The sequence below is a fragment of the Eschrichtius robustus genome, chromosome 16, assembly GCF_028021215.1.
Source record: "Eschrichtius robustus isolate mEscRob2 chromosome 16, mEscRob2.pri, whole genome shotgun sequence".
Taxonomy (NCBI): domain Eukaryota; kingdom Metazoa; phylum Chordata; class Mammalia; order Artiodactyla; family Eschrichtiidae; genus Eschrichtius; species Eschrichtius robustus.
This window is the reverse complement of record NC_090839.1, coordinates 30,130,671-30,157,542: the sequence shown is the minus strand read 5'-3', so window position 1 is coordinate 30,157,542 and position 26,872 is coordinate 30,130,671. Positions and strand designations below refer to the sequence as shown.

The window sequence follows — 26,872 nt, the reverse complement described above, 5'->3', positions numbered from 1 at the left end:
AACAGCAAAGATCTCCCAAAGACAGGAAGGGATGTGGGGAATGGCAGATGGTGGGCATGGACACCCCAACCCCATTGCTTCCTCTCCCTTCCCTAGTTCTGATTCTGTGCTCAAAAACCATCCTTGACTTATTTGGCTTCTTATCTAGGTCTGTCTATAAGGAAAGCATTTGCCCATCACCTGGGCTGTGAATATTTTGATTTCTATGGCAGTAATTTTTTTCATTGCAAATTAATAGATTGGAATTGGGATTATGGCTTAGTTTCCCATATAACTAACTGTACTACCAAAAATAAAAGGCACTGTTAATGTGGACTTCAAATTTTTCAGTTCTTGCACCAGTTATTCCTCCTTGTAGATTAGTAATCCGGTATCTGGTTTTATATATCAGTCTCATAAGCTTTATTAATGTGAGTCCTCCCCCGAGAGACAGATCCCCTGTCAGGGTGCTGATAAAATCAGTATAAAATATAGCCTTGCAAGGCTGAGGACCAATGGAGTAATGAATGTTGTCAAGTGAGGCCCCTGGAGACATAGCCTGCCAGTTGGTCACTTGGCAACCACCTGACAGCCCCTCAAGGCTGTGGGCATCTTGGCCTGAAAAGGTGATGCCTGGGGGCAGGGGGCAGAGGCAGAGAGGGGCCTGGGAGAAGCTCTGCATTGAAGCTCTTTCCTTCATTGGTTTAGAGAATCAGAAAACTGAGCTTGGGCGTGTGCGGGAGAAGACCCCAACAGCTCCTCAGAGCTGTGTGAGATGGTAGCTGCCGTCCTCAGACTGGGTTACTAGCTGTGCGTGTCATCTTGCTAGTCAGCTGTATATAGGAAAAAAGATTTCAAACAGTGGTTGAACAAGACACAGGCACATCCTGTCCATGGATGAAATCTGGATCTGAATAAATAAAAACACCCAGTGATGCCTGAGAAATAGTACGGCAAAACAAGGAAGAAGTGATGTCATTCTTTGACATTTTTGGAAAGCATTTCCTCCAGGATACATAATTAAATTTTGAGAGATGGCTCAATATTCTTAGTAGGATACAAAAAATATGGCTTCTAGAGTACAGGTTAGCACTTAGAGAGTTAAAAAAGAATACGGAAGGGGAAATCCCTGGCGGTCCAGTGGTTAGGACTCCGCATTTGGTCGGGGAACTAAGATCCTGCAAGCTGCATGGCGTGGCCGGGGGAGGAAAAAAAAAAAGTTACAGGTGAAGTATGGAAGGATTGATTACAAGGTTGCTAAAAGTTCAGTAATAAAATGAAAATGAACATTACACTTTGAGACGGAAGAAAATTGATCCAATGATATTGAGAATAAACCTGAGAAAGTTTTGAGAATGCAAAGACAGAGAAAGCAAAGAATTAAAAACCATGAAGGAAAGTAAATACAAAGAATGGATAGTTGGCAGCCATCCTTCTGCTAACAAAGAAGCTAGAACTGTTAGAATAGAAACACGATTGAATAGACCATTTATCAGGTATATTTGAAGAACACATTCCTTAGTTGGGAAAAAAGTTCTGAGTGTGCAGTTGTTAAGTGGTAAATGGTTTTTAGATAAAATTAATAAATAACCCATAGATAGTTGTCAGGCAACTATAACTGAAAAGGAAGAAAAAATAAAAAAGATTAAAACTCAACATATGTAAAATGTAATTATGGGACTACCTATATGAAGCTTTCTGTTAATACATATGAAAATCTTAATGAAATGATCAAGTTTGGGGAAGAATATAAAATATCAAAATGGCCCCAAGAAAAAGTTAAAACTTGACTACACCAATTGGAAAAACATTAAAAAATTATCAAGGGCTTCCCTGGTGGCGCAGTGGTTGAGAATCTGCCTGCCAATGCAGGGGACACAGGTTCGAGCCCTGGTCTGGGAAGATCCCACATGCCACGGAGCAACTGGGCCCGTGAGCCACAATTACTGAGCCTGCGCGTCTGGAGCCTGTGCTCCGCAACAAGAGAGGCCGCGATGGTGAGAGGCCTGCGCACCGCGATGAAGAGTGGTCCCCACTTGCCGCAACTAGAGAAAGCCCTCGCACAGAAACGAAGACTCAATACAGTCATAAATAAATAAATTAAATAAATAAAAGAACGTGAATTTCTAAAAAAAAAAAAAAAAAATTATCAAGATATTCTATAAAATGCTTCCTGATCTGTATAGTTTTAAGGGTGTCATCTTTCAAATTTCCAAAAAAATGAAAATCATGCTCTACAAACTGATTTACAGCATAAAAAGGAGGTGATGCTATTCGTTTAATATTATAAAGCAAGTGCACCCCTAATATTAAAATATGCCAAGATAGTGTGTGTGCATGTATGTACACACATAAATTCAAATCAATCTTATGAAAATTTATGTAAAAATTGTAAATAAAATACTTGAAAAATCAGATGTGCCTGATAAAAGTAAGTTTATGAACAGAAGGGAAAGGTATTTAATAAAATCTAACATCTATTTCCAATAAAATGGAAGTCATTAAACTAGAAATAGAAGGATAATTTCTTATTGTGAGAAAGAAAATCTATTTCAAGGCAACAACTCCCATCAACTTAGTGTGAAACAGTAGAGCCATTTTCATTAAAGTAATGGAAAAGCAAAGAGACCTATTATCATCAACATCAATTGAAACTATTCTAGGATTGCTAACCCACACTTTAGAACAGGAATGATTTAGAAGAACCCAAGAAGAACACCTTTACATACACAATCAGATGAAAATGATTAGAACTAATAAGGGAGTACAATAGGGGAACCAGACAGGAATCTCTAGTTATTAAATAAATGGAAAAATGATTCCATTCACAAAAGCAACCAAAACATAAATTTTGTAGAAATAACATATGACATGGAAAAGATCTATATGAAGAAAATGACAAACTTTGCTGAAGGATATAAAAATAAGGTTCGAGAAGTATATGGTATTCTTAGATGTAAAGACTAAATATTGTACAGAATAAGTCTTCCCAAATTAAATCAAGGATTTTAAAAAATTTCCAATCAAAATCTCAATGGGCTATACTGGAACTTGGCAAAGTGATTTTAAAAATGCATGTGGAAAAAAAGAATGCAAACAAAACAAAACAAAATGCATTATATACAAACAAAACAAAAGGCCTTATATAAGAATTAAGTGAATGAAAATGATAGTTTTTCAGATCAGTAGGTAAAGGAAGGATACTTCCATAAGTTCCACATTAAATATCCAATTAGAGATCATTACCCTGGCCTGAATCAGAAGCTCAGGTTATGGCATAACTCAATAAACCAGAGCTGCCCCCAATGCCCCGTCAACACTACTGTTATCCTTCTGTATGACCCTGATTACACCATGGCCCTCTGGGTCTCCATCAAATCAAAGTCTTGATTTGGGGGTTTGGAAAATAAGATCCCAGTGGATTCAACATCATTAATTCTGTGAGTTTAGTTCTTCACTGGAGAGGAAACAAGTCTCAAGTATACTGAAGCCCTCACAGATAAGTAGAGAGAAATGGACAGGATACCGTTGGTTTCCATTCCTGGATAAATTGGAATGGTTGACTGGACCTCACGCTCAGGATTCTGGGGGAGGTGGACACAAATGGTGCAGCTGGGCAGGCATTGTGATGGTCACCCAGATTCAGGAGTTGAGCAAGTCCTCCCACAGGTTTGCGGCCTCTGCACCACACACCTTAGCCATCAGCATCCTATAGGCGTAGAGTCGCTTGCCTTTCCCCTTTCCCAAGGCTCCTTCATACTTCTCCACAAATTCTTGGGCCTCCCTGGTTAGCGGGGGGGAAAAAGGCAGAAATTCAATTAACACCCAAGCAAAAGAAATCTGAACTATGAGGGTGTATATGTGGCTGAAAGCCTTAAGTGTTTTATATCCCTGGTTAGAATGTAAGTTCCACGAAGGCAGGGCATTTTGTCTGTTTTGTCCACTGAAGTTTCCCAAATGCCAAGAATAGTGATTGGAACATGGTAGGCACCAGTAGGCAGAATTTTGGCTCCCATGACCTTTGCCCCTTGGTGAATGGCACAAAGGATTCTGCAGATGTAATTAAGATTACTGACTTGAAACCAGGGAGATTACCTTGGATATCTGGAAGGGCCCAGTGTAATCATGTGAGCCCTTAGAAAAAGAAGAGGAAGGCAGAAGAGTCAGAGAGAGATGCAGCAAAAGCGGAAATCAGAGAAATTAGAAGAGAATTCTCCACCCTCTGTTGCTGGGGCCCCTCTGGAGGATGCCACATTGGAAAGCAAGAGAAGAAAATGAATTTCTATCAAAAGTCAGGGAACCTGGAAGAGGACCTCAAGTCCCAGGTGGGAGGGAACCACAGCCCTGCTGATACCTTGATTTTAACCTGGTGAAACCCTGAGCAGAGAATCCAGCCACACCATGCTGGACTTCTGACCAACAGAATTGTGAGCTAATAAATGAGTATTGTCTTAAACTATTAAGCTTGTAGTAATTTGTTAGAGCAGCAATAAAAAAACCAGTACAGCAGTCAGTAGGTATTTGTGGAGTGCATGAACGCTGGATGAGTGAGTGAACATCCAAGGAAGAAGACTGCACGAGAAACACATGGATGGGTTTGTCTGTTAAATATTCTGGGTGGTGTGCTGGAGCTGGTGAGGGCTGGCTTCTGAGAACCGATTGTTAAATATTCTGGAACTTGGCCAACAAATTATTAAACTTTTGGTAGCTTGAAATCGGCCATGGTGGGAGTATTTAGACTATGGGATTCAGCAAGTGCTCCAAATCAGGGTTCCCCCATCCATCCCCCCACAGAAACAGTTTATCAGGAACCACTGGATAAACCCACACAAGTAGATGAAGAATGAAGTCCTCAGGGTGGGTGGAAGAAGACATTGGGTCCTGTGTGTCTGGCTGCTGTTGTTACAGCGCCCCCTGCTGGCAAAACAACCTACACCACCTCCAAAGTGCAAACGCAGGTAGTTGACAACTGTCAAAGTTACATTCTAACCTGGGGTTAACCCCAAGGTTGGTTTTATTAGGATGTCTCAATGATGTCCTAATGTTAATAAGGCCAACTGTCTAGCTTCTGAGTCCAGGGTCAAAAGCTGGATTGTATGGGATTAAGACTCCTTTGTGGGGTCAGCCCCTGTTTTCCCCCTAGGCAGCACTCATTCTGGCAGTGAGTTATCTGTGACTACCAACGACTCCAAGACACCAAAGAATGCTTTCATGAAATTCATATTTTTGTCCTCTTCCTATATCTTATGAGTGGGTAGAGACTGCTAAGCATTTGAGGTTTGTGAATTTAAATGTGACAACTTTTAATATTTGAAGACTTCTGATAAAACTTCTCAAAAGTAGGGCTTCCCTGGCGGCGCAGTGGTTAGGAATCTGTCTGCCAATGCAGGGGACACGGGTTCGTGCCCCAGTCCGGGAAGATCCCACATGCCGCGGAGCGGCTAGGCCCGTGAGCCACAACTACTGAGCCTGCGCGTCTGGAGCCTGTGCTCCGCAACGGGAGAGGCCGCGATGGTGAGAGGCCCGCGCACTGCGATGAAGGGTGGCCCCCGCTTGCCGCAACTGGAGAAAGCCCTCGCACAGAAACGAAGACCCAACACAGCCAAAAATAAATTTAAAAAAAAAAAAAAAAAAAAAGTAAGGGCCAGCTCTTATGCCTGAGCCATTGAGCCTGGCACCAAATGCTTCTCTTCTCAATGTCCAGACTGTGTCCAGATGCCCAGAGAGCCCTTAGGAGAACAGAGGGCCCTGCCCAACGCTGGGTGCAAATTCTGAGGACCATTCACTGCAAAGAGAACAACTGATCTAACAGTTATGATGGACACAGCAAGCTTTTTTGGGTCCACTGAAAGTATATAAATAATCACAACTAACATTTTTACAGCAAACCCCTTTAAACATGTCATACGTGATCAGTGTTCTTCTTACTAGAGATAGTAGTTGGTTTATGGAAATACTGGCTCTTGCACTGCACGTCCCAACTGTTGCAAATCTTACTTCTTTCCCTCCCCTCCAACAGTTTTGCACATCTTACTTTTTTTTTTGGCTGTGCCACATGGCTTGCGGGATCTTAGTTCCCCAACCAGGGATTGAACCCGCACCCTCGGCAGTGAAAGTGTGGAGGCCTAACCACTGGACCGCCAGGGAATTAATTCCCTGCAAATCTTACTTCTTCTTTTTTTTCCGCAAACAGTTCTGCAAATCTTACTTCTGTAGGGTGCTTCTGTCCCCTCCTTGTCCCCTCCTTCCAAATGGGGAACTTCCTTCAAGCTCATCTCTCCTCTTCCTCAAACCAGATGGTGTGTGGTAAATGAAGTAAAAAGGCAAAAGAAGAGAGATCCTTTGCTTTGTGGAAACTTCTAGGGGCCTGGATCTCAAGGTCACTTTTGGCAGGTGATTAGCAACCCCTCAGGTCCCTCCAACACTCAGGAGAGGAGGAAGCCATTGAGGCAAGGCTTTCCTGGGCAGCCATCCACAGACAGCACTTCAGCAGCCCCTCACATTGCCCTAGAAAGACCCTCCTTGTTGATAAAGGGGCCCAAATAACAGTTTGGAAGACACAGTCAGGGTGGCCAGCAATTACTGCTGGGAGAGAAGGGGAGTATTGTGTGGCTTTAGTGCCAGAGAGAGCCAGGCAGGATTCTGTGCCTCTCAGGGTGTCAGTTCTCATCTAGAAATGGGGACAATGTTACGAGACTTAAACGTGTGGATGCATGCCATGTCAGCACAGCAATTTCATTTATCAGGCAGTCACCCTTCTCCTTCTGGGGAAACAGCAGCTCCTGGAGTGGGCAGCTGATAGGATTCTTTCCTAGCCCAGGGGGCTGCTGTGAGGAGACTTCTGCTCCCCAGGGGTCTGGACAAGGGGCTCAGCAATGCAGCCTTCCACAATGAGAATACTCTGAAGTTGATCCAAAGCATCTCTCAGAGAGACTACATACCTCCAAAAACTACCCCCTGGTGAAGGAGATCAGATTCAAAATTACACTTAATTTTGAGATGCAGAGGTATAAATAGACACAGGGCAGCCTGCATTTGATGGCATCCTCACAGAGCTTTGCTGTCCCATGCAGAACGTTGGGAGAATGTATCAGCCAGCCTGAAATCCAGAAGACAACCAGACAAAGGTAGGGAATACAGGTGGCCAAAGCGAGGTGGCTAGAGGTTGGAGGTGGTCAGAGGTTGAAGGTGATCTGGGCTGTGTTGGTTTGGTGTATCCCTCTGTCCCGAAGCAGTTTTTATTTTTCAGTTGTGGAGACAAAGATCAAACAGAGGCTGAGCTCACTCTAAGTGGAAATTCAGAAGAGCCAGGTGATGGCATCTGTTCTAGAGGAGTCACTGAATCAATTTAAGGGCAGTTGAGTTTAACCAAGCATGCCTGGCTTCCCATATGTGGTGGTTTTAAACTATGTCAGCAACTTATTTGACATTGCTCCCTTTAAAATGTAGAACTGGGGAATTCCCTGGCTGTTCAGTGGTTAGGACTCTGCGTGTTCACTGCTGAGGGCCTGGGTTCAATACCTGGTCGGGGAACTAAGATCCCACAAGCCAAGTGGCGCAGCCAAAAAAAAAAAGAATTGAATTCTCCTCCACTTGAATGCAGGGCAGACTTAGCGATGTGCTTCCAATGAATAGAAAGTGGTAGAAGTGACAGTTTATGACTTCTGAGACTAGGACATAAAAGGTATTGTGACTTCCCCCTTGAAATCCCCCTCTTCTGGGGGAAGCCAGCTGCCATGTTATGAGGACACTCAAGCAGCCTGTGGAGAGGCCTGTATGGAGAGAAACTGAGGCCCTTACTAACAAACAGAACCAACTTGTCATCCATTTGTGTGAGCAACCTTGGAAGTGGATTCACCAGCCCCAGTCATCTGAAGCCTGAAGCCCTGACCAACACCTTGACTCAACCTTATGAGAGACTCCAAGTCAGAACTGCCCAGCTAAGCTGCTTTGGAATTTCTGACCAACAGAAGATAATAAGTGTTTATTATTGTTTTAAACTACTAAGTTTTGGGGTAATTTGTTACGTAGCACTGGAAAATTAATACTCTGTAGAATCCAAACCACTGATCTCTTTGGTGCATGTACATTTAGGATTGTCCTGTTTGCTTGGTGGATTGACCCTTTTATCATTATGTAGTGTCTCTCTATGTCCTTGGTAATTTTCTTTACTCTGAAATTGACTTTGTCTGATATTTACATAGCTTCTCCTGCTATCTTTTGGTTAACGTTTGCATGGTATATTTTCTTCCACCCTTTACTCCCAACATATGATATATTTAAAGTGAGTTTCTTATAGACTGCATTTAGTTGGGTCATCTTTTATTTTTTTTAATTAATTAATTAATTTAAATAAATTTATTTATTTTATTTATTTTTGTTTTTGGCTGTGTTGGGTCTTCGTTGCTGTGCGTGGGCTTTCTCTAGTTGTGGCGAGTGGGGGCTACTGTTTGTTGCGGTGCGTGGGCTTCTCATTGCAGCGGCTTCTCTTGTTGTGGAGCAGGGGCTCTAGGCATGCGGGCTTCGGTAGTTGTGGCACGCAGGCTCAGCAGTTATGGCTCACAGGCTCTAGAGCACAGGCTCAGTAGTTGTGGCACATGGGCCTAGTTGCTCTGCGGCATCTGGGATCTTCCCAGATCAGGGCTCGAACCCTTGTCCCCTGCATTGGCAGGAGGATTCTTAACACTGTGCCACCAGGGAAGCCCTGGGTCATCTTTTAAATCCAGTCTGCCAATCTCTGTCTTTTAAGTGATGTATTTAGACCACTAACATGTAATGTAATTATTTATATGTTACAGTTTAAACACGTCATTTTATTTCTTGTTTTCTGTTTGTTCTGTTTTTCATTTCTGCTTTCCTTTTTCCCTGTCTTCCTGAATATTTTTTAGGATTCCATGTTGTTTTACCTACAGTGTTTTCGAGTATATCGATTTGTATAGCCTTTTCAATAGTTGCTCTAGGTATTACTATATGTCTATCTCTATCTGCCATCCATCTATCTGTTATCTGTCTACCTAGCTAGCTAGCTAGCCAGCTATCTCTATGTATTATCAAAATCCACTGGTGCATTTTACTATTTAGAATGAAGTGTAGAATCTTATTTCTCTTTATGTCCCTTTATTCTCCCCATTTATAATTGTCTTAACTATTTCATCTGCATTATTGAGAACCACATTAGGTGGTGTTTTAATTTTTGCTTCAACTGTCAAACATAATTTTAAAAATCAAGAGGAGAAGGTAAATCCATGGTATTTTCCAAGATTTTTGCTCTCACCATGTTCTTCCTTCCTGATGTTCCAAGATTCCTTCTTTTACCATTTCCTTTATGTTTAGAGAACTTCCTTTAGTTATACTTTATGGTAGGTCTGCTGGTGACATATTCTTTTAGTTTTCCTTCATCTCAGAATGTCTTGATTTCTCCTTTATTCCTGAAGGATGTTTCTGCTGGATATAGAATTCTGGACTGACAATTCTTTTCATTTAGCACTTGAAGAATCTTTATGTCACCTCCTCTGTCCTCCATGGTTTCTGATGAGAAATTTGCTGTCATTCTAATTGTTTTTCCTTTATAGTAATGCATTGTTTCTCTCTGACTCTTATAAGTATTCAGAAGTTTGACCATGATGTGTATTGGCATGGATTACTTTGGATTTATCCTGTTGGGGTTTTGTTTAGCTTTTTGAATCTGTAAGTTTTGCCAAATTTGAGAAATTTTCAGTCATTATATCTTTGAAGGCTTTTTCAGTCCCACCCTCTTTCTCTTATTTTGAGACTCCATTTTTTTCTTTCATCATCTAGGGATTTGGAGGAGACACTAAAGTTAGATCATTTATAATAATCCTACGTGTCCCTGAGGCTCTGTTCACTATTTTCCCCAGACTATTTTCTCTCTGTTGTTCAGATTGATTTGTCTTGTTCTGCCTTCACTTTCATTGATTGTCTACTCAGTTCTCTCCATTCTGCTGTTGAGCCCATTCATTGAGCTTTAAAAAGTTTTAGTTGCTATATTTTCTACTTCTAAAATTTCCAGTTGTTCTTCTTTATACCCTCTATTCATTTTCTGAGACTTTCTATTTCTTCATTTGTTTCATGTGTTCATAACTGCTCACTGAAACATTTTTATGATGGTTTCTTTAAAATCTTTGTCAGATAATTCTAACATATATGTCCTCTTGATGTTAGCATCTGTTGATTATCTTTTATCATTCAAGCTTGAGATCTTCCTCGTTCTTGGTATGATGAGTGAGTTTTCAACTGAAGCCTGGAATTTGAGATATTATGTTATGAGAATCTGGATCTTATTTAAATATTGTGTTTGAGCAGGCCTCCTCTGACACTGCTCCAGTAGGTGAAGGGGGATGCTGCCTGCTTACTTCTAGGTGGAAGTCCAGATTATTCACTTGGCCTCCTTTGGTACCTGGGGCTGGGCTGGAGCTCCTTGTTACTGCTGAGCAGGGATGGGAGTTCAGGCTCCCACAAGCCTTCCACTCATATCCTCCTGGCTTGAAGAGATACCTTGTTACTGTCAGGTGGTGATGAAAGTTCAGACTCCCCATGTAGTCTCCACTGACACCACAGGGAGAGGGAGGGCTCATTACTGCCCAGTGGGGATGAGAGTCCCTGCTCCTCACTCGGCCTTCTCTGACATTTGATGGGGGTGTTAGGGGCACCATGCTACAGCCTGGCAAGGGAGGAAATGTAGGCTTCTCCACTTGGCTTTTGCTGCCAGGCTGGGGCTACAGCTGCTCATTTGTTTATGGTGTTTGGCCGGAGTAGGGTTGTTATTGTTTGCAGGTCTTCTGTCTTCCCAGGCTGTCCCTTTTCTGGTCCTTTGGCTAGAGACAGCAGACTTTTCTTGAGGTGCTTTTGTGTGTGTCTGTTAGTGTTTGGGGGCAGCCAGCTTCTCCAATATCCAGTCTGGATATACAGGCAAACAGGAAAATTGGAACTCAATACTCTGTCATTCATTTGACCCCGAGGTCCTTAGCCAGTCTGCCTTTCTTCTCTCCACCTTTCTGAGTCTCTTATGTTTGCTTTACACATAATATCCAGGGTTTCAGTTGTACTTAGTGGGAAGACTATGGAGAAGTATATCTACTCCATCTTCCTAGAAGTGGAATTCTTCAGATCTCACTTTGGGTAATTTTCTAACACATTAGGTTTCTGACAAAGCTGAGTGACATACCTGATTAATTCTATGATTAGAGCAAACATCCCTGACTCACGGGCACTAGAAACTCTTTTGCCAACATCACAGCCTGCCTCGTGTCATTATTAATGATGTACATTAATAATGTCTTCTCTGATTCATCTTTGTTCCCCATCCTCATCTCTCAGGGTTCAGCACAGTGTCTGGAACAAGATGTTCAAGGTTTAATAGCAATAACTACTATCTATTAATTGCATATTATATGCTGGGTACTTAAATATTTTTTATTTGTCAGAACAACTCTGCAGGTAGATATTATTATTCCTACTTTACAAAAGACAGCTGTGAGGCTCAGAGAGGTTAAGGGAAGGAAACCAGCCTGAAGGGGATTGAATAGAGCTAGTCAAACCACCAGGTATGGTAGAGGTGTGAAGACAGGCTTGCCCCAATTCCCTGCTGTTGCTCTTTATGCCTTGCCATCCTTCTTTGATTGTCTACAACAACTGTGCCAGCTGCCTGAGTGGGTCAGAGACTGGGGTCCCCACACCACTGCTTCTAAAAAAAGATGTAGTCTGGGGATGCTATCTGCAGATCTGCAACTGAAGACTTTACTGCCAGAAGAGGAAATCATACAGGAGGCAAAGGGGTGTATTCTAGAATGTCTAGTAATCCTAGAGAAGCAGTTACAATTTAAGAGTGCAAGTTCTGGAGCCAGAATTCCTGAGTTCAAATTCTGGCCAGACCACTAAACTCACTGTTTAGCCTTGGACAAATTACTAGATTGCTCTGTGTCTCAGTTTGCTCATCAGTAAAATGGGGGCAATAATAATGGTACTTACATCAAAGGGCGATTATGAGGATTAAATGAATTGTTACACACCCAGCACTCAGAACAGTGCCTGGCACATAGGGAGCACTCAGCAAATGTTGGCAATATATAAAAAAAGAAAGAATATTAAAAGATGAATAAGAAACAGCTCTGCAAACAAGAGCATCCAGTCAAGTGAGGGCCTTAGGGGTCAAAGAGGCAGTAACTAACTCAGCCTGAATGCAGGGAGGGGCAATGGGGACTTCCCTGCAGAGGGGACACCTGGCCTGAGTCTCAGAGGGTAGGAACTAGCCAGGTGGGAGGGCAGAGGCACCAGTGGAGCTGAGACCCAGAGGCTGGAGAGCCTGAGTCTGGGATAAGGAGTCTTGCAAGAGGGAAAAGGAGGGGAGACCTGCTCCACTGGGAGAGACAAGAGTCTTTTCAGCTTCTAGGGCCTTAGCCACTTCCCACCCCCACCAAGAGCAGGAACCCTGCCCCCAGGTCTGGAGGAGATGCAGACTTCTCCTCAGGGCAGCTGAATGGCCCTCAGGGATTTTCATGGTCCCAGAGACTTCCAGCCAGCTGGAGATCTCATTTCCATAAGCATCAAGGTTGCTCTTTTTCCACTGTTAATAAAAGATGTGTTCCGGTGACACCTGAGTGGGGGTGAGGTTCTGTTAGACCGACAGATGGAAGGAGGAAGAACTCGGCTCTGGGGGAGCAGGGAGAAGAGACTCAGAAAAAGGGAGCTGGGAAGGCAGACAGCCTGCTGCCTGAAGCTGTACCTACTGCCCAAACTGTCGCCACCATTCACCTGTGATGACTTAAATTTAAATAAATGAAATAAAACAGAAATTCAGTTTCTCAATTGCACTGACTACTTTTCAAGTGCTCACTAGTTTCATGTGACTGGAGGCTACTCTATTAGCGCAGATTTAGAACATTTCCATCATCCCAGAAAGTTCTGTTGGTCAGCACTGGCCTGGAGGCACCGAAGGGAGGCATTTCTTCCTGCAGCTGAGTTGGAGACAAAGTAATAATTTGCAAGACAGTGGAGTAAGCTCTGTTTACCAGGCTCCTTCCTAGTCAGGGTTTGCACAGCCAGCATCTTTGCTGTGCCTCCGAGACACAGTGAGGCTGAACGTCAAAATATGTCTGCCAAGGGCTTCCCTGGTGGCGCAGTGGTTGGGAGTCTGCCTGCCAGTGCAGGGGACACGGCTTCGAGCCCTGGTCTGGGAAGATCCCACATGCCGCGGAGCGACTAAGCCGGTGAGCCACGGCTACTGAGCCTGTGCGTCTGGAGCCTGTGCTCCGCAGCGGGAGAGGCCGCGACGGTGAGAGGCCTGCGCACCGCGATGAAGAGTGGCCCCCGCTCTCCGCAACTGGAGAAAGCCCTCGCACAGAAACGAAGACCCAACACAACCAAAAATAAATATAAATGAATAAATAAATTTATAAAAAAAATATATATATATATGTCTGCCAAATTGTTCTATGTGATAAAGGGCGAGGCATTTGACTTGAGCAATGAGGAAAATCAGGTGTGAGAGGAACCAGGGAAAATGGCTTCTTATACAGAGGGAAGGAGGAAGGGAGCCATTCCAATCCTGTGGCAGAAAGACTGAGGTGGGACTTGGGGGAAGATGGTAACACTGAATGGGACTTTTTTAGGAAAAACGTCCTGCTCTTCTCTCAAAACTGCAGCAGAGAGTCAAGAGCCATAAAATGCATGGTGGGCTGGCACATGATATGGAAACCAGGGATATAGCTGAGTTGCAAATAGGAGTCAGGGGCGTGGGCACCAGGCCAGGCAATATTCATGGAACCTCACTGCAAGCCTGGCCCTGTGTTAGGCATTTGGGACACAAGTGTAGCTAAGACAGCCCCTCCGCCTGCTCTCCACACTGCAAGGGTGAGTGTATGACACGGGGAGAGATTCTAGTGCTTAGAGAACACAAAAGAGGTCTGAACTTGTTGAGATGGGGGTCATGGAAAGTCCCCCCCCACCGCCCCCAAGGAAGGCATGTCTTTTTGGTTGTGAGGGAGGTGCGGAAGCCACCAGATGGGGCGCGGGACAGAGAGGTGGCCTGGCAGTGGAGGGGGGTGCGTAGCCGGAGGGCCACGATCCTCCTTGTCTTCCGCCAGGCCCTGCTCGGTGCTGGCCAACGGCAGGGCCCGATGGCCAGTTGCGTGCTGGGGATGAGGTGACCAAAGCAGGGTGGGAGGGTGAACCCCCCTTCTTGTTGAGCCCCCTTGGAGTGGAGAGGAGGAAGGGACTCCCGCGCCCATCAGAGGAGCTGAGCCTTCTGGACGGGGAGGGCCCTGGCCGACCACCACTGCTCACCTGAGCTCCGCCAGCTTCGTCGCCATGGGCCAGGGCTTGGTCCGCATGGTGGCGATGAGCTTCTTCTTGTCTTCCACCTGCTCCAGAATCCGGGCCAGTTCCTCCTCAGACAGAGGCTCCCCACCGGAGGTGCTGGAGGCCGAGGAGGATGACCTGGAGCAGAGGCGGGGTGGAGCAGAGGGGAGTGAGGAGGCGGCGGGGGTCCTCGGGGGCACTGTGGGATGTGAGGAGCCCACCGCAAGACGCTCCCACCTCCCGCCCACACAGGCCTGTGCCGCTCAGAGCCCTCCGCGACTCCCCCCACCTGGCAGAGGAGGCCACTCCTCTTGCTGGAACCCAGGGCCCCTCTAGGGCTGCCTCCTCAAACTCCACGCCTCTGAGTCCTCCCCGCGCTGCACACCCTCGCTCGTGCAGGGCTGACCAGTGGAAATATAATGTGAGCCATGTATCGTAATTTTAAATTTTCTAGTCGCTATATTAATAGGGTAAAAGGACATGGACATATTAATTTTAATAATACATTTCATTTAACCCAGTATATGAAAAATTTATAATTTATAATTACAGTAATGTAATCGGTGTAAAAATTATTAATGAGACATTTTACAGTCTTTTTGTACTGTCTTCAAAACCCAGTGTTCATCTTGTACTCACCGTGGATGTCAATTCAGGCACAAAATTTTCATTGAACATATTTAATCTGTACTTGGATTTCATAAAATTTAGTTGAAAAAGTAGATTTACATATCCAAATTGTTTTAGACATACTTAAAAGTTTCCTTGTAAATGAATAAAGTAACAGAATATAATTTTCCTTTCATGTTCACATCTGCACTGACAAAACTAGTTTGTCTTTTTTTTTTTTTTCCCCAGAAGAAATGCTTTGGCTTCAAAGTTAAATCAACTTCAAAACTACATCTGTCTGTCCAAGTTAAGTAAAATTTTTAACTCAGTGGTATTAACATCAGATTAAAATTAAATTGAATTAAAAATTCAGTTCCTCAGTCACACCAGCCACATTTCAAATGCCTAGCATGTGGCTAGTGGCTATTGTATGGAACAGCACAGCTGCAGAGACCTTCCAGCTGCAGGGTATGATGACCCTCACCATCTCCCAGACAAGACTGTGTGCTCGCCTGCCACAACATCCAAGTTCTTGTCTGTGCTACTCACAGCCTCCTTCGCTCATAAAAAGGCTTGACTCTCAGCTGAGATGGCAGCAGCTGACAGGGGGTGAGGGAGGGGCTGGAGAAGGGCCTGGGCAGCTTTTTTAGCACGTTTGATAAATGGAAATATCAGGATGTGGGCTTGGGTTACCACAGGTTTTAGAGACCAGTTTGCCTCTGTGAGTTTAGCTTCTGATCAACTCCTGAGGAGCAAGGAGAGGTCACAGGAGTGAGGTGGAGAAGGGGGGGGAACCCTAGCTCTTAAATGCTCGAAAGCCTAGAGCACGGGGATTTTTTGCCATATCTCACCATCCCCAACACCCCAGGATATCTGCCTTTGAGTCTTTGCATAAGTTGTTCCCTCAGTTTGGGTGGTGGTAGGGGGGTGGGACATTCAGTCATTGCTTGTTCAAATTCCACCTGGGCTTCAAAGTCTTATTGAAATATTTACCTTCTTCGTGGAGGAACCCCAGCCTCCCAGCAACATGCTCTTCATCAAATCCTTTCTTGCATACATATTGCCTTCTGCTTTGTGTTGTGATAGCTGATGCCCATGTCCTACCTCCCCTGCTAGACTGTCAGTTTCTGAGGAACAGGACTGGATATTTTTCATCTCTCTATGCCCTGCCATGGCACTCAGCTGAAAATGGTACAAATGAGTCCTTGTCTGCATCCCTTACTTTGCATCTGCCATCCAGACAGGATTGGGACCACCTCCTTCTAAAGTTCCGGACACTCTGGGGCCTGTCAATAATGCATTCAAGTCCTCTCTAAGTTGCTAAGGACACCATGCACCCTTTACCCTGTTAGCTCAGGTCTAGGGACAACAAGACAGTAGACAAAAGCCCTAACTGAGCCAGGGATGGCTGGCAGGGGTGACAGAAGAAATCAGTGGCCCCTTTTGTGGGCCTTAATTTCCTCTCTGTAAAGTTGGAGATGTACAGTGGAACACCTGAGTGAGGGTGTGGACAAGGAAGGTTTATTAGAAACCATGGGAAGGAGCATCAGCTCTTTGCCATAGTCCTGGTATCTCTGTTTCCAAAGCCTCCCAGCCCATTACCAATGGGGATTCTTAAAACATCCTGAGAAGTGATGCAAAGTAAAGTGGAAGAGGGAGGCAAAGAGAGGGAGATGTCCCATCAAAATTGGTAGCAAAAAATGAAACTAAAATCCCAACTTGCTGATTCCATAAACTGGCTCTATCTACTAACCCCTGTATGCAGATGCTAACGGAACAAAGGAAACACAGCAAGTAAATCAAACCCCCAAATCCTAGAATTTCAGAGCTGGTAGAACTTTTGAAGTTCTTCTAGATCAAAGCCACATTTCACAGAAGAGGACACAGGTCAGCTTAGGAAATGGTGTGCTTAAGCCCTGGAATGACTCCTAAATCCAATTTTGTTCATTTCTCTCAGCTCCTCATCAAGAGCTGTGGTGAGTCACCAGCTGAAATTGAGGAGAATTGGGATCTTTTCTCACCCTGCTGCCATGTCACCTCCCCACTCAGAGCTCCACTTGTACTTGCGCTCCAGGAGGGGTTTGAGTCGGAGAGTGTGCAGTGGCCACTCAACCTGAGATGTCTGTGATCCTCATCCCGGTTCCGCCCCCAGCCGCGAAGAGCTTGGCAGGGGCAAAGGCAGGGACAAAGAAAAGAGAGCAGGGGCCGCCCGTTTATGGGAGAGAATGAGGGGGGAAGACGACACCTGGCCCGTATCAAGGGAGGAAGCAGGGCTGGAAGGAGAGGGAGAGCGAGGATTGAAACGCGCCTGAAGCCTGGTCACAACATACCTGTGTTTCTTCAGCTGCTTCCACATCTCCTCCTTCCTCGGCACCTCCTTTTCCTTCTTTGGAGGTGCTTGGTGCTCCCTGAGGGAAGCTCTCCCGTCCCTCTTCCTCCTCCCTCCGCAGGTCTTCTCTGCCGAGCCTCGCTCCCGTTCCCCCAGCTGCTCTCTGTGTCGTCCCCTGCGCTCTGCCTGCTTCCTCCGGGGAGACCCCGACCCCGGGCTGCCCCCGGCCTGCTCCTTCTGGCCAGGTGGGGCTTGGCGCCTGCCCGGCACGTTCTTGGCTTTGTAAGTCCGCTTCCTCGAGGGTCTCCTCCCGGACCTGTCACCTGCAGGGGCAGGGAATGAACAGTTCTGGCCTCACGGGCCTCGACCCCAGGAAAGTGCCCCCAGCTGTGAGAAATCAGATGTTCAAGATGCTTCCTGGAGCTTATTGGTTCCAAAAGCCACCTCTTTCAGACAGAGCCTCTGGTCTCGGCTGAGAGCTAATGTCTCCCTCCTCTGACCGGCTGGCACTCCCACACTCTCACCTAAACCTCAGCTAGAGACCCAGACACATGCCTTCCTCTGCTTGGGGGTGCAGTCCCTTGGGTCAGAGCTCAGTCCTCTCCTGACGCCCAGGGCCGAGGCCAAGCGTGAGCCTCTGTTTGGTAAGGCTGGAAGACTGAGACGCGGAGGGCCTGCTGGCTCCATTCTCCAAGGGCTGTCCCCTCATGTGCCCCACCTGGCATGAGGGAAGGGATGGGGCGGGGTGGGGGCGGTGGTGAGAGCAGCAGAGTCGGTTCCCATCCTGTGCCTCAGCGCTGCTCCCACGTTGTTGCTGTTATTTTAAAAGATGACTTTATAGCACTGGCAAATGGCCCGGCTGAGCAGAATCTACTCTACAGTGTGAACTTTCCCCAACAGCTTGCCCAACACCTAGTGTAATAAGCACAACTATCCCATCTGGGCAGTTACACATTAAATGCAGGAAAAATTGTAATGAGGTTCTGGTATTCATAAGCAACCTCTCCACCACTTACTAGCAGGGTGTCTTTGAGCCAGTCACTTAACCTCTCTGAGTCTCAGCTCATCTCTAACATGGGGATGTTACTACTCCATCAGCTTGTTAATGAACATGACACAGTGACTGACTTCTGAGAACGGACGTCATTACTCTGATATTCTTATCCAGAAATAAGATCTTTTTACTTGTATAAAGAACACAGGTTTGGAGCTAGGCCAGTCTGCCTGAAAATATCAGTTCTATCATTTACTTATCTCTGTGATCACAGATAAATTACTTAACTTTTCTGCACCTCAGTTTCCTCACCTGTAAAATGGCTCTAGTAGCCACTATTTCCCTACATAGTTAGGTTAATTTAAAACAGGAATAAAGGGTCTGACTCATGAGAGGTACTCAACAAAGGCCCTCCTCCTTCCCTCCCGCCTCCAGCCTGCCTTGCCATTTTTGTGCTCTATGTGGGCATCACCTGGAACCTGATCTGGCTGCAGAGCACAGGTTCTCACTTTTCACAGTGGCTCCCCATCCAGGCTTTTCTGCCATGACTAGGGAGATTTTCCCAACAGAGCTGTGAGAGCCCCAACTTTGGGCAGGGCAGGGCAGAGTGGAGTTTCGTCACCCAGCATTCCCAGCAGCAGTCCCATCAGTGATGGAGTCCAGGACAAGGAGTCCCAGGTTCTCAAATTCTTGCCTCTGTCCACTCCTTTTCCAGCCTCTCAAGGTTGTGCATGCAATGTAGCAGCCACAGAGGGTTTTCCTCGCTGCTCCTTGACCCTTGAGCTTTACATTCTGAGAAGCAAGCCACCCCGTGAAACAGCAACCAAAACTGGTCACTGGTGGATTTGGGCAGAGTAAGCTGGGGATTCAGAGTCTGGATATTTGGGCCTGAAACCTTGTTCTGCTGGTTATTACCTCGGTAACACTGGGCGGGTTTCTTGTTCTCTCTGAGTCAGTTTTCTCGTGAGTATGCTGTTGGTGGTCTACCCAGATCTCCATTATCTGGCTGTGGCATTGTCCCTTAGCTGCTATGCATGTTGGCTCTTACAGTTCACAGCTTCTCCTTTCCCAAGGGAGCCCATGGTTGATGGAAACCATCTTGGGAAATGTCTGGGAGTTTACATCCCTCCCCTCTCCTCAAGTCAGCTGACAGCCAATAGCTAGCTGATATGGGGTACAAAAAGTCCAGTCCTCTGGCCTACAGGCAGAGCAAGTCTGTGGTTCATTCACTCTCCAGAGCTCCCCATGGGATCAGGCAGAGGCTAGACCCCAGCTGAACACACAGCTTTGCTCAGCTCCTTCCCTTGATCTGTCCTGCTTCCCTTACTCCTTGTCTCCTGAGAGCTGCCTTCAATAAATCACATGCACAAGAATCCCCATCTCAGGCTCTGCTTCCAGGGGACCTGATTTATCTATAGGCATCTATCTCAAAGTGTGGTAGGTAAATCCAACTGAGATAATATCTATACAAGTGTGATGTAAGGGGAGCATGCTGGATTTAGCAAACAGAATTTGCTCTGTGGTTCAGAGATAAACTATCCAGAGTTCTCTTCTTGGATCTCAAACTAGGATACTGGTAGAATCCAAGAAGCACAGTGGTGGGCTTCACCCAAACCTGAGGAAGATATTCTGGAGAAAGAAACTTCTAAGCTGAGACCTAGAGTGAAAATAGAGTGTGTGTGGGTGTGTGTGTGTGCAGCGAGTGGGTATAGGGCAGGGTTAGGTAGTGAGTGGGTAGGAAGGACGCCAGAAAAGTTTTAAGCAGAGGTGACATGGTCAGTTTTGTGCTTTTATAAAGGTCTCATTCAGTATTCAAACCCCAATGGACGGAGTTCCTTGATAAAGATACTTCAAGGGCTTCCCTGGTGGCGCAGTGGTTGAGAATCTGCCTGCCAATGCAGGGGACACGGGTTCGAGCCCTGGTCTGGGAAGATCCCACATGCCGCGGAGCGACTAAGCCCGTGAGCCACAATTGCTGAGCCTGCGCGTCTGGAGCCTGTGCTCCGCAACGGGAGAGGCCACGATAGTGAGAGGCCCGCGCACCGCGATGAAGAGTGGTCCCCACTTGCCACAACTAGAGAAAGCCCTCGCACAGAAACGAAGACCCAACACAGCCATAAATAAATAAATAAATAAATAAAATTTAAAAAAAAGAAGATACTTCAAGAAACTGTAATCATAAAGGATACTGGAAAAAGAATTGTTCTGCTTTGGCTAAGAAGTTAGAGAAAATAGGTAAAAAATGGAATGATTGGACTTCTGGGTTTCACTCCAATGTGTAAAGAGCTCCATCCTACCAACAAGAAAAAAGCTGAACAAACTGAAAAACAATTCTTCTTAGATCCATCAGAGAATTGAGTTTGTAGGGCAAGCTACTGTCCGCAAACTGGAGAGGCAGAGAATCATAGCTTACCTTGAGCAGAAGCCCTCCATGGGAGCCAGGGCTTGTAGTGCTTAAAGGGAGAGTATTCAGGACTTATTTTAATTAGGTATGGTAAAATACTCAGACATGGAAATGACTGTCATAGAGGAAGAGGTTTTTATACTTACAGATCCCAAGCAACACCATGTCACATAGGGCCACATGAGGAAGCACAAGGTTCAGTCAGTAGCAAGGCAGAGAGGAAAAATGTGGGCAAGAGCCTTTATTATGGTTTCTAAGGAAAGGAAAAGGTGAGGCAGGGTAAACAGGGTTAGGATTGGCTAATTTGGATAATTTCAGTGGGCCCTGGAGCATAGGGGCATTCGCTAGTTGTCTGGTACCAGGCCCTGGGGTGAATAGGGCGGGTGGATAGAGGCCCAGAGTATGAGCCTGATAAAGGTTGAGGTTATAAACTCTGGGTTGGTTGGTTTGCATACGAAAGGAAAGCTTGCAGATGAGTTGTTTGCTATCTCTAAGAATTAGCTAAAACTGGGAGGGCTGTCCCTCCAGGGTCAACAAAGCCTCAAGGTGCCAAAGGATCAGAATATAGAAGATAAAAAGCATGGCTATTACTGGTAGGAATACAAACTGTAATTGATGAAATGCTGGAGGCTTATTGTGTACTAGTTTGAGAGTTAAAAACTATGGGGCCCAGTCTTTGGAGGAGGGGGCACACTTTCGTGAATTTTACCTCCTGGGAGCACTAGCAGGTTCTCACTGTGAAGACTGGAGGAAAATCCATGGTGCTTCCAGCAGGGGGAGGGGAAAGTACTCATTTTAAAATATGAAAAGTAACCCAGAGTGTTCTGTTCTCTTTAACAAAGGCCTGTTGTGAGATAATAGAAATATATATTGGTCTCTGTCCCCAGTTCCAGGCACAGAGGTCCTAAACTCTTTGTAAAATCCTAAGAGCACTAGGAACATCTATTCTTCTAATGAGGTGATTCTGATGGGCTCCTGAATGGCTGGATGGGGGCTGGTCACCAGAAAGACCAACCCGTGATTAGAAGCTTGGAATTGTCAGCCCTGCCCCACCCCCATCCTCAAGATGGGAGAGAGGGGCTAGAAATGAAGTTAAGAATTGATGATGCCTATGTGAGGAAGTCTCCATAAAAATCCCAATAACAGTGGGTTGGGAGAGCTTCTTGATGGGTAAACATATCCACATACTGCGAGGGTGACACACTCCAACTCCCAGACCTTGCCTCATGTATCTCTTCATCTGCTGTTACTCTGTATCTTTTATTATATCCTTTAATAAACTGGTAAATGTAAATAAATATTTCTCTGAGTTCTGTGAGCCACTCTAGCAAATTAATTGAACCCAAGGAGGGGGTCTTTGGAACCTTGGATCTATAGCTGGTTGGTCAGAAGGACCTGGGCTTGTGATTGGTATCTGAAGTGGGGGTAGGTTGCAGTCTTGGGGAAATAAGCCTGTGGGGTCTGAGTAGGTAGCGTCAGAATTGACTTATACTGTGGGACACCCAGCTAGTGTCACATTGTTGTAAGGGAAAACTTCCATACATTTGGTGACAAGAAGTATCAGAAGTGAAGTGTTCTGTGTGAGTAGTAAAGGAGACACATAGGGAAGAAACTCACAGTAGGGAAGAATTGGGTTTTTCCCTATGTGGGAAAGAAAAAAACCAGAGTTTTTCCTTTACACCTATGCTCCAGGGAAACTATTTTACCAGAGTGAGCCTAACTGACCAGAGTTTACCAGCTTTATTGACCTGGAGGAATGGAAATACCCCCACTCCAGCCACCTCTAGACTTCTTGTGTCACTAAAGGTTGGGGGGAGAAGGCTGAGAAGCTCTTGTGAAGGTCACAGCCTAGAGGAACAGGCTCACTAAAGACTGAAATCTAGTCATAGGATTATAGCACTTCTCCTGCCCCATACTTCACCACCACATAAACAGGACTCCAGTATAATAACGGGATGACAACAGAAAGAACTGCAAAGCTCAGACTCAAAAAAAAAAAAGGAGTTCCTAGGGAAACTCAAAACAACAGGAGAGACAAGAACAAGGACACTAAAGGAAATTGAGTCCTCTGGCAGAGGTTCTGGAATTATCAGACCAAGAATTTAAAATAACTATGATTAATATGCTAACAGAGCTAATGGAAAAGGTGGACAACATACAAAAACAGATGGGTAGTGTAAGCAGAGAGATTGAAACTCTAGAGAAGAATTGAAAGGAAATGATAGAAACCAAAAACACTGTAACAGAAATGAAGAATGCCTTTGATGGGCTCATTAGTAGACTGATCATAGTCAAGTAAAGAATCAGTAGAGTGGAAGATATGTCAATAGAAACTTCCCAAACTGAAAAGCAAATAGAAAAATGGATAAAAAGATAGAACAAAATATCCAAAGAACTGTGAGACAATTACAAAATGTGTAACATAGAGTGATGGGGATACCAGAAGGAGAAGAAAGAGAGAAAGGAATAGAAGAAATATTTGAAGTAATAATGGCTGAAAATTGTCTAAAATCAATGACAGCCACCAAACCACAGATCCAGGAAGCTCAGAGAACACCAACAAGGACAAATGTCAAAAAATCTCCACCTAGTATATTGTATTAAAATTACAGAGAATCAAAGACAGAGAAAAAATCTTGAAGGAAGACAGAAGGGGGAAGAAAAAAGCTCATTTTACCTCTAGAGAAACAAGGATAAGAATTATATGATTTCTCTTCAGAAACCACACAAGCAAGAAGAGAGTGAAGTGGAATATTTTAAAGTGCTGAAAGGAAAAAAAAAAACACCCCATAGTCTAGAACTTTGTATCCAGCAAAATTATTCTTCAAACATAAAGGAGAAATAAAGACTTTCTGAGACAAACAAAAATTGACTAGACTTGCCTTGAAAGAGATGATAAGTTCTTCAGAGAGAAGGAAAATGATGTAGGTCAGAAACTTGGATATACATAAAGAAAGAGCATTCAAGAAGGAACAAACAAATGGCATATAAAATCTTTTATGTTTCTTACTCTTAATCTAACAGATAAGAGTTTTAAAATAATAATAGCAACAATATATTAGATGACTATAGCTAATGGATAAGTGAAATGAATGACAGCAATGTTAAAGGGATGGGAAGGAGGAATTGGGAACACTCTGTTATAAAGTACCTGCACTACCCATGAAGAGGTATAGTGTTACTTGAAAGTGGACTTGGCTTAGTTGTTAATGTGTACTGTAAACTCTAGTGCAACCACTAAAAAAAGTGAAAATGTAGTATTTAGTATAATATGCTAAAAAAGGAGAGAAATTGGAATCATATAATATGCTCAATCAAAACCACAAAACACAGAACAAGAGTGGAAGACAAGAATAGGAACAAAAAACAAGGGCAGTGAATAGAAAACAGCAACAAATATGGTAAATATTAATCCAACTATATCAATAATCACTTTAAATGTCAATGGTCTAAATGAAGCAATTAAAGACAGAGATTGTCAAAGTGGATAAAAAAGACAACTATATGTTGTCTACAAGAAATCTACTTTAGGCACGCTCGGTCGTCTCACGTCGGTGATTTCTCCATTCAGTCAAGTTCTCTCGAGGCGGCTGTGCAGTCTACACTCTCTGAAAATGGCTACAACTTCAGAAAGCTCTGGGGGCTTCCCTGGCGTCGCAGTGGTTAAGAATCCGCCTGGCAGTGCAGGGGACACGGGTTTGAGCCCTGGTCCTGGAAGATCCCACATGCCGTGGAGCAACTAAGCCCGTGCGCCACAACTACTGAGTCTGCGCTCTACAGCCCACAAGCCACAACCACTGAGCCCGCATGCCACAACTACTGAAGCCTGCGCACCTAGAACCCATGCTCTGCAACAAGAGAAGCCACCGCAATGAGAAGCCCGCCCACCGCAACGAAGAGTAGCCCCGGCTGGACGCAACCAGAGAAAGCCCGCGCAGAGCAACGAAGACCCAATGCAGCCAAAGATAAATAAATAAAATAAATTTATTCAAATTAAAAAAAAAAAGAAATCTACTTTAAATATAAAGACATATATAGACTAGAAGTAAAGGGATGGAGAAAACAATATCATGCTAACACTAACCAAAAGAAAGCTAGGGTAACTGTACTAATTTCAGACAAACAGATTTCAAAGCAAGGAAAATTGCCTGGGATAAAGTAGGGTATTACATAATGATAAAGAGGTCATTTCTCCAAGAAGACAAAATAATCTTTCATATGTATGCACCTAACAACAGAGCACTAAAATATGTGAGGCAAAATCTGATAAAACTGCAAGGAGAAATGGACAAATCCACTACTATAGTTGGAGACTTCAACACACCTCTATCAGTAATTGAAAGATACAGTAGGCAGAAAATCAGTAAGGACATAATTGAACTGAACAGCACCATCAATCAACTGGATCTAATTGACATTTATAAAACACTTCATCCAACAACAGCAGAACATACATTCTTCTTGAGCTCACGTGGAACATTCACCAAGATAGACAACATTCTGGCCCACAAACATATGTTAACAAATTTAAAATAATAGAAATTATTCAAAGTATGAGGTAAGATCACAATGGAATTAAACTAGAAATCTGTAACAGAAAAATAACTGGAAAATAACAAAATATTTGAAGATGGAACAACACATTTTTAAATAACACATGGGACAAAGAAGTCTCAAGAGAAATTTTAAAATACTTTGAATTAAATTTAAATGAAAATAAAACTTATCAAAATTTGTGGATGCAGCAAAAGGAGTGCTTAGAGAGAAATTGTAGTACTGAATACATACATTAGAAGACACTTAAAAATCTATAATCTAAGCTTCCACCTTGTGAAACTAGAAGAGCAAATTAAATCCAAAGTAAGCAGAAGAAAAGAAATAATGAAAATTAGAACAAGACGTCAATGAAATTTAAAACAGGAAAGCAATGGAGAAAATATGAAACCAAAAGCTTTTTTTTTTTTTTAAAGAGCAGTAATATTGATAAACCTCTAGTCTGGCAAACCAAGGAAAAAAAGTGAGAAAACACAAATTTCTAATATCAGAAATGAAAGAGTAGTCATCACTATTATCCATGGACTTTAAAAGGGTAGTAAAGGAATATTATGAAAAACTTGATGCTTATAAATCTGACAGCTTGGATGAAATAGACAAATTCCTAGAAAGACACAATTTACCAAAACTCAGACAAGAAAAAAATAGGTAATTTGAATAGGCCTATATCTATTTAAGAAATTGAATCAACAATTAATCTTAAACAAACAAACAAACAAAAAAACCCAAGCCAAAAACCAACCAAACAAACTCAAAACCAGGCCCAGATGGTTTCACTAGTGAATTCCACCAAATGTTTAAACAAGAAATATAATTTCTTTACAATCTCTTCCATAAAATTTCTATTAGGGAATACTTCCCAACTCATTTTATGACGCTCGCATTACTCTAATACCAAAACTAGACAAAAACATTACACAGAAGGAAAATTACAGATCAATATCCCTCATGAACATAGATATGAACATCCTCAATAAAACATTAGCAAATTAAGAGTCCCTTGGTGGCCTAGTCGTTAGGATTCCAGGCTTTCACTGCCATGGCCAGGGTTCAATCCATGGTCAGGGAACTGAGATCTCACAAGCTGCATGGCATGGCAAAAGAAAAAACAAAACAAAACAAAAATATATATATGAAGAATAACATACCACAACCAAGTGGGATTTATTCCAGGTATGCAAGACTGATTCAATATTAGAAAATCAATTAATATAATCCATCATATCAACATGATAATGACAAAATATAATATGATCATATCAATAGATTCAGATAAAGCATTTGAAAAAATACAACACCCATTCATAATAAAACCTCTCGGCAAACTAAAAGGAGATGGGAACTTCCTCAACCTGATAAAGAATTTTTACAAAAAACCTACAGCTAATATCACAGTTAATGGTGAGAAACTATATGCTTTCCTCCTCAGATTGGGAACAACATGTGGATGTTCCCTCTTACCTATTCAACATTTTACTGGAAGTCCCAGCTAATGCAATAAAACAAGAAAAAGAAATAAAAGGTATACTGATTGGAAAGGAAGAAATAAAACTGTCTTTGTTTACAGATTATATTATTATCTATGTAGAAAATCTCAACGAATCCACAAAAAACCCTCCTAGAACTAAAAAGTGATTATAGCAAGGCTGCAGAATGCAAAGCTAATGTGCCGCGGTGGGTGGCGGTG

At 43.8% G+C, this 26,872-nt stretch overlaps 1 protein-coding gene across 1 annotated transcript in view; it reads right to left on the bottom strand.

Annotated features, from left to right (window-relative positions):
- Positions 1-19,309, bottom strand: part of TMC2 (transmembrane channel like 2) — a 69,824-nt gene extending 50,515 nt beyond the window's left edge. The window contains 4 exon segments of the mRNA XM_068524751.1: positions 3,673-3,763; positions 14,281-14,433; positions 17,235-17,556; positions 19,276-19,309. Of these exon segments, the coding sequence (XP_068380852.1) occupies positions 3,673-3,763; positions 14,281-14,433; positions 17,235-17,556; positions 19,276-19,309 (600 nt within the window).
- Positions 19,310-26,872: the final 7,563 nt, after the last annotated feature.